Source organism: Lepisosteus oculatus, chromosome 6 (genome assembly GCF_040954835.1).
Source record: "Lepisosteus oculatus isolate fLepOcu1 chromosome 6, fLepOcu1.hap2, whole genome shotgun sequence".
Taxonomy (NCBI): Eukaryota; Metazoa; Chordata; class Actinopteri; order Semionotiformes; family Lepisosteidae; genus Lepisosteus; species Lepisosteus oculatus.
In genome coordinates this window covers 22,052,322-22,060,618 of record NC_090701.1, presented here as the reverse complement: position 1 = coordinate 22,060,618, position 8,297 = coordinate 22,052,322, and the positions used below count along the sequence as shown (strand labels likewise).

Sequence of the window (8,297 nt, the reverse complement as noted above, 5' to 3'; positions counted from 1 at the left end):
AATTAATCACATATCCAGCTCCATATAGGGCACTCTTCATGAGCGTCAAAAAAAACAAATCAAGTCCCATCAAGGCATGTTGAGCTTTGTGCTTTAGAAAAGTATTCAGCTTGTTGCACTAAAAACATCACCCAGTGGAGAACGTGTCACCTGTGCGTTAGCAGGTCACTCCTTGGAAGCTAACACATTTGACAGGAATTTCTTAGTTTAAAAAACTAACCAATGTTTTGGAGGGTAATACACTCTACAGGGGTTGCTATACTATTATTTTATTATTACTATTATGTGTTTCATGACCCCAACCCTTGCATATTTCATTATATAATGTGTAATAGAATGTATTGTCTGGCATTATATAAATGTATTGAACCCATTCATCCTATTAAATGGAATTTAAAATGTTCTCAGCCAATTTAGAATACAGAGTGTAGATGCTTTAGGTGCACTCCTATTTTTCTATACAGTATATATGCAAGTGCATGTGTGTTAAGAATAATAGTGATTACATTAGGATACAGTACATATTTTAATGACACAAAACACATTTTGAAATTTTAATCATTTATAATTTTTTAATGTTTCATGTAAACTGTTTAGACACCATCATCCATGTACTGCAGACACTGCAAATAAATTCTGTACATTTAAATTAAGTGTATGTGGTACAATATAATCAAGTTGTAATGTATTTAAAGGTATATCAAAGTTCTGAATGCAAACAAATATTCATATAACCAACCAAATTATTTACTTCAGGACTGAAACATTGATCAAACAAATGCATTGAAGATTAGGAAAAAATATTTAAATTCTATGACTTTATGAACTACCACAGTAGTCCCATCAGTTTTTTAATATCTATCTATAGTTTAAATACCATTTTTATTCTTAGGACGTGTGTTTCTTCACACAAATATATTACTTTCATAGAAAGAACGGCATCACTTGTTAATATGAAATGCTGAGACAGATTTTCTTTACTTTTGAATTTCATAAAATACTGAATGAAAGATGCTACACTGCAAGTGATAGGAAATGTTACAAATACAATACACACTGGCAGCAATGCTGTGTATCTAACCTTGATTTTAAAAGTGCATGGAATCTTGGAACATGTCAGTCATGGATAAGATTGTGCTTCATACTGTATATTAAGCATATTGTCTCAAACAGAAATACGTCAAAATTCTTGTCTTGCTTACACGTGGATATTTAAACTACTGTGTAAAGGTAAAGATACCGGCAGTGATAGATAAAAAAACTTAGGTTTACCAAATTTAAGTTTCCTAAATGAACAAGAAAATATGCAGTAATTGCAAAACTTTAAACAACTGTTATACATCAATGTCATCGCTAACATTAATCATTTACTGATTTTCTCTTTTCCCTCTCTCCGTCAGCTTTAAAATACTTTGAATGGTTCCAGAATGTGTATATCCTATTTAAGTCTTGACAGTGGCCAGTTACAATAACGGCAATTTTATGTGCAAAAAACTGAGTCAAGTGAAAAGTAAAGTAAGGCTGCTGCATTCCCATACATAAAAAGAAAAATGTTGAAATGCACTGCATACAATAGTTCAGCAAGACAAATAACATCCCTTCAAATTAATTTCTGAATAATAACAAATAATTGTAAATGAGATATTTGCTGTCAATTAAAATAACAAAGCAGGAGCTGCCACTGTTCTATGAGATAATTACCATAGATGTCTTTAGAATACCTATCAGGGATTTTAATCTTGCACTGTGGAAAACAATATGCAACCTATTGAAGGGAAATAGCAAGAACAGAGGAAAGTTGCTCTATTGTGCATTAAAGAATAAACTTAATATTATTTATTAAGATGAACAAAGCAAATCCTATTTTTTTATCTGCTACATTCAAATTACTGTATTATTATACAACATTTCATGAGAAAAAACTTTTAAAACATTTGATGTTTTTGTCAGAACACAAACCAAAGCGAAAATATTACAACAGGTTTCAATCCAGTGCAAAATCGTCCCCTAACAATGAAATCTCTTGATTTTTTTACAAAAAATAAACTTCATGTCACAATCCACACTCTCGTCTATTAAAAACGAGTGACATAAGAGTGTCCTTTATAAACTCCTAACTTTATTAGCTTCAGTGCTAATTAATGATTTGCAAGACAACCGAGTAAAAAAATGTTTATTCCTTTTGGAAGAATCATCATGGCTGTCTAGGCTATTGAAGAAACAGGGTTCAATCCTTATGGACAGAGAAACACTGAGCGAGTTGGTCTGTTCGTCCTGTGTAGTGCCTCCACCGCCCGGGTGGAACTTCCACACGCTGCGGGCACAAGCGTCGGTGAGACTCATTGAGTGAGTCACGCCAGGTCCTCCTCGTTGATCTCCGCAATGGGCTGTCTCCAGAAACAGAACGAGCTGAACTCCGGCGAGCTGAACGCTGAGCTCTGCTCTTTGTTTAGCAGTGGGAAAACATGCTCTACCAGCTCGCTTAGCCTGCTGTACCTGGGGAAGCCAAAGTGCGAGAAGTGAGCGTGCGAATCACGACAAAGACGCTCTTGAGCTAGGAGCTGGAATCTGTTCGTGTCATGATAGCCAAACCCCACCACCATCACTGAAGGTTTGTAAGTCTCTGAAAATAATACCCATCTTAATCCTGGCACTGATTTCATCAATGATTTAAGTACTGTATTCTTACTTAAAACTTAAATTTGTAAACAAATTTAAAATGTTTTATTACACATGTACTGTACCTGTTGGTGGAAAGATAGGGAAACAGACATGGATAATCTAATCCAAACATAAAAAGTCAAACACGAATTCCAAAGAAAGCTTCTCTGCTTTTGGATCAAAGAAGCGATTACTCTACTTTGTATTAAAAAGCTAACTTCATTAATAAATCCTAAATTACTTTATAAGGCCTCCCATTCTAAAACTACGAACTAAAATATCTTACCAAATTAATTTTCACATTCAATCCTTACTCAGTTTTTGACTGAGTATCTTATACTTCCACTTTGCTATTCTACACACCTGAAACCTGACTGGATACAATTCTGGATAGAAGGTAATTCAATGGGTCTGCACTTACGAGGACTTGTTTCCTTTGGTTTGCTCTTGTATTAGTTCCCCTTTTGGATTGACTGTAAATATTCTACAGACTGGGACACCAACCTGCTTGTAGGCAAACACATCCTGGAAACAATAAGGCAATTGAGGTTAGCGTGGGGCTCTGCTAGAGAGAGAATACATACAAAATTAATGGCTATGCTTTAAGCTGCACACAATGGTAATGAACTGTGACTGTCAAGCTTTTAAACTCAACCTGGAATACAAACATCAGTTTCCTGTTTGGTGACCAACAACCCCCTCCATTTCTGCCTCTTTAGAATGCCCAGCTTGAAATTCCCCACACCAATGCATGAGTGGGAGCAGGCAGACAGATTGCTGAACCTCTTCCTTTGATCCAGCTGAGGAACCAGATCCTTCTTTTTCCCATCCATCTAATTTATTCTGTAGACGCTGCCCACCCAGTGAACCAAAGCAGACACAGCACTTGAAACAGCCCTTGTTTAGGTCATTAGTGGTTTACTGATGGAGTCTGACTTTGGGTCACTAAATATCCATCTGCTTCCGGATTTAAGTGCAGCTTTTGGTTCGGTCAGTGGCGGCATGGAGCGCGTGGAAAATTATCACTGGTACTTCCCTTCATTAGTTCAGCTCCTGTCTGGCTACTAAAAGCTAATTCATCTTGTTTCTTTTTCTTTTTTACAAATGCTAATAATTATGTTATACCCATCTGATACTGAATAGCTAATTGTATGTTTTGCGCATCTCGGTCACAGCTACAAACTCCATGAATGCACTCAGGGGAGAAACAGGAAATGGATATAGACTCTCCCACCTTTGAGCAACATCACAAGCAACACAGCCCTGTACCAAAAGCCTGCAAGCTCCTAGGAGGCCACAGAGGCAGAGCCTAGAGAGCCCTGGCTCTAAGTTTGTCAACTCTCAGGCAATAGTGCACTGCCACTTTATGACTCCTGGTCACACTCAACTCGTGACATAACCCAGGCTTGACCCGAGATCATACAGCTGCACTCAGCTGAACAGCTTTATCGCTTGAGCCACACAAGTGGCTGTTCAAAATCTGAGGTCATCCTGCTCACCCAGAATGTTCAACAGGGCTCCGTGCTGGGACCTGTACTATCTGCATGTCTGTTCTTCTTGATAATTCAACAGCTATGCTGATTACACTCAGATCTCAGTTATACTTTCAGACTACATTATGCAGTTTCTAGACTTTACAGATACAGTTTATATCTGTACAGATGCAACAATTGTCTTAACCTCAGCTATGATAAGACTGAGGTCATGCCACACTCTCCCAACATCAACTTCACAACAGCTACATTGTTGCCGTTGATGGTGATGAAATCAAATTCTTGACTACATGTAGATTTTGTGTTGCTTTTCAAACTGTGTGGTCATTTGAAGCATGTTAGGAATGTCACTTTCTTCCTCCAGTATAACATTACTGAATTAAGACTCTTTCTCAGCCTAGCCGATGCTGAAATATGAATACATACCTTTATCACTTCAAACTATGTTAGACTACTGTAATACCCTACTGAGATATCTTCTACAGTACTAAATAGTATGTTCAGAATTCTGCTATCTAGACGTTCTCTTCATGAGTACTTAACTCCCATCCTTTATAATTGTAATATAATTTAAGTTTCCCTTTGAACCTTAGAGAGGATTGTTAGTTCTCCTACTCCCTGTATAAAACAAGCAATGATCCATTTTCTTTTTCCAACATAAATTACAGCCCAAAAGAATGCGTCTTGAATAAAGTACATTACGAGGAGACTCACTTCATACTGTACATTCAACATCCTCACAGGCACTGACAAAAATCAACCTATTGATCGTCTTCAGAATCAACAGGGAAACACGAAGCAGAGGTCAGAAGTGGTTATTAACTATGGGAAATGTATTTAAAATTGAGAGTAGGAGGCACATTTTTACAGAAAGGGTTAAGGGAGTCAGCAACAAGCTAACCATCCAATGTCAAAGCAAGGAATATGGCCATATGGCCTCCTCTCCTTTGTAACTTTGTTTACATTAATATTGAATGTAAGATATTGAATTGAGTATGCAGGCCTGGAGACAGCAAGACCCAGGGACCAGTGCTCTTGGAAATACCTCAATTCTTTGATTTTGTAGGTCTGAGCACAAAAAATTGTCCATCATTGCAGCACAAGTAGAAAGAAAACACAAACATAATCGGAGGACAAGTAAAAAAACAGCACAATTTTACAGGCATTCTTTCCCACATTTGTTTCACATTTTATAATCCATTGTGCATGTTCTGCATGACTGTCTGCAATTTAAAATCTCTTTCATGCCATCTGAACTATGCCATCTCCCAAAAGAAACTGCTAAAGGGAGAGAGAATGGCCAAGAGCAATCCATTACCTATGTTCACACTTTAAAGCATTATGCCTCATCAAACAATGTGTCTTATATATTATATATAACCTTTCCCCGTGAAGTGCTTTTTCAGAAGCCATATACAGTATACTGAAACTTAACTCTGAAAGGAAGATTATTTATGTACAACAGAGAAGAAAATACGACAATATGATATCAAATACACAAAAAGTAAGAAAGCGGAAAACAGAATAAAAGATTAGCAGAAATGTTCTTCTAACACTCAGCAAGGTATGTAATAATAGTACCAGAAAAAGAAAAATTGCTAACTTACATTTGGTCTGTTTCCAAAGGCAGCATAGAAAGGATGTTGGTTTGGATGGAATAAATTCTTGATATCAGTAAGGCATTCAATCTTAAACTTTTCTGGCTTTTTTTCAATCACTTCCCTAGACAAAAAAACAAGGTAAAGTGACCAAATTATAGAGGAACCGCAACTCTATTTTTATATTTAAGAATTAGAATGAATCGGCACTGAAGAGTGTATTTTGAACCACAGCGAAAGTAAGATGTACACAGTAATATGTAAAACCTCCAATGTACAGTTGTAAGAAAAAAGTTTGTGTTATTGAATGAATTATCTGGATTTCTGCATGAATGGCTTCTAAAATGTGATCTGATATTTATCCAAGTCATAATAAAAAATACAGTCTTATTTAACAAACATCACATACAACATTTTACATTGCCGTATCTTTACTGAACACATGGTTTAAACAATCAAGGTCATTAATGGAAAAAGTATGTGAACTCTTATATTTAGTAACTAGTGGAACCTCCTTTATTGGCTTTTTTATGCTTTATTAAGAAATTGTATGATTTTGCAATAGTGTCAATTATTTTTTGTTACTGGAATTTAATTACCGGTCACAGAAATTGGGACTGCATTTCCCCTTTAGTACATCAAACATTAGCAGACATTGATGTGTTCATTTTCCACATTCAACAGTGTGATATAAGTTGTAATAAGGTCACAGCTGCATTTTCAAAGTAAATGACAAGTAAAACATGGCTTATGAACATTTACTTTAAATATTTTGTTCAGCTGTTTCAGTCTTTAAGAAATACAGTCACCGCATGGAAAGGGTTTTAAAATGGCCCCTAATCTCACAGTAATGAAACTGAATCCTTCAATGTATCTTACACAATTTCTCACATTCTAACCAGTGATAGTGCTATCGGAGCCTGGACTAGGGTTCTCCTGCAGGTTAGTGTCTGCACTAAAAGATTCACAGTTGTAGTTTTATTATATATAAACAAACAGTGTTAATACTAGAACATCTTTTTAAGTCTTTATCTGTCCTTGTCTAATTAAACTTTCAGGTATCATGCAAAGGTTACCTGTGAAATGCAGAGAAGAGACTGCTGGGAGACAACATCAGAGGGCCTTGAGGGAGAATTGTGCCTCGGTCATTGACCCAGTGCAGGTATCCCCTGGTCATGTCTGCCATCCCAATCGCTCGAGCCGAACAGTACAAAAACTTGTAGCCGTTCCTACAGGAGTGAAACAAAAAAGAAAATATAAACACGGTACTGACCTTACCTTTCTTTACTTTATGCTGTTAATACAAGTAGTGCTATATTTTATTTGAAATACTTTGATTAATTACCAGGCTAAAATGCCCCCATGTAAAAAGGAACGTAAAAATGCAGTCTGTTTTCTCAGGGTTGTGTATGGCTTTGGTTTTTTTAATCCAAGTTCAGTGTGAAAATACTGCAATTACTTCTGCAACGTCTGGCCTATTTCTGTGCAAACAGATCAGCAAATCAAAGACCTAACTGAAAGAACATGTCAGGTCAGATGGCTGGGCCAGCTCCAACTGTGACTCCACCTGGACCTGCAGCCAAGAGACAACAGTACAATCCCAGACATCTGACATGGGTCACTGTGTGGAAAACAATTTCTAGAGGCTGCAGTAAAGTGTCCAAATGTGCTGCAACCATAAGAAAACGTCAACTGTGGAATAATGGGACTGACAAGTAAAATGTCCACATGGGAGTAAACAGGAGTGAACCACTAGGAGTAAATTTCCATCTACTTACTCCGACATCTGGCACCAAAACCTGGTCTCAATTCTGCCGTCACAGTGCTGAACACAAGATGGTAACACTTACAGTACTGAGACTTGCAAAAGCGGTCACTCCCCTTCAAGAACTGGCCCCATTGATTAAATTGATTATAAGTGATGTGTGCACATTATTTCAAATTAGATCATTTTTAGCCAAATGTGAATGCTCTAGCTCAGACATTACACTTTTAATGGGTAAAAGAAATTAAATGTCAGCAAAAACTCCAAAGAAAAATCAAAGGTGCATCATTTGTAATTCAATAAAAATGGAGAATCATTTGAAGGGGTGAACACTGTTGCGAGGATCTGTGTCTCTCAAGATAAAAAAATGTCAGTTATATTTGTGTCTCCCATTTATGCATATTGCGTTAGTGGGAAGTCAAGTAGACTGACAAATAAGAAAATATGGAAAATGAACAGCAGTTAAGAAAAGTCAGATTAGAGCTTGGTTCTTACTCGTGTACTGAGTGATACAGTTTAGCAATCCCTTGGTGTGTCCAGTCTTTACCAAGCTGGGGGAGAATTTGCCCAAGAGCATCAGACCTGGAAACACAAAAATAAAATAGATTTTTTTAAATTGTTTATTGCAGTGGGTTTTACAGGAGTTTATTACATTTTGTGACCTTCGCGGTTCCGCGCGGTGTCGTGCCCTGCCCCGCCCCGTCCCGCAGCACCTGGGCCACGAACCCGGGTCTCTGGCGTAACGCAACAGGGAACCAGCCGCATGAGCTAAAAGAGACC

The 8,297-nt window shown here is 37.2% G+C and overlaps 1 protein-coding gene across 5 annotated transcripts in view; it reads right to left on the bottom strand.

Annotated features, from left to right (window-relative positions):
* Positions 1-544: 544 nt before the first annotated feature.
* lpin2 (lipin 2) overlaps positions 545-8,297 on the bottom strand; it is a 49,818-nt gene continuing 42,065 nt past the window's right edge. For all 5 annotated transcript variants that reach the window (XM_015354441.2, XM_015354442.2, XM_006634309.3 and 2 more), the window contains 5 exons: positions 8,013-8,099; positions 6,829-6,981; positions 5,762-5,876; positions 3,083-3,186; positions 545-2,496 (listed from right to left, as the gene is read on the bottom strand). In XM_015354441.2, the coding sequence (XP_015209927.1) occupies positions 2,352-2,496; positions 3,083-3,186; positions 5,762-5,876; positions 6,829-6,981; positions 8,013-8,099 (604 nt within the window). In that variant the 3' untranslated portion in view covers positions 545-2,351. The remainder of the gene's footprint in view (positions 2,497-3,082; positions 3,187-5,761; positions 5,877-6,828; positions 6,982-8,012; positions 8,100-8,297) is intronic.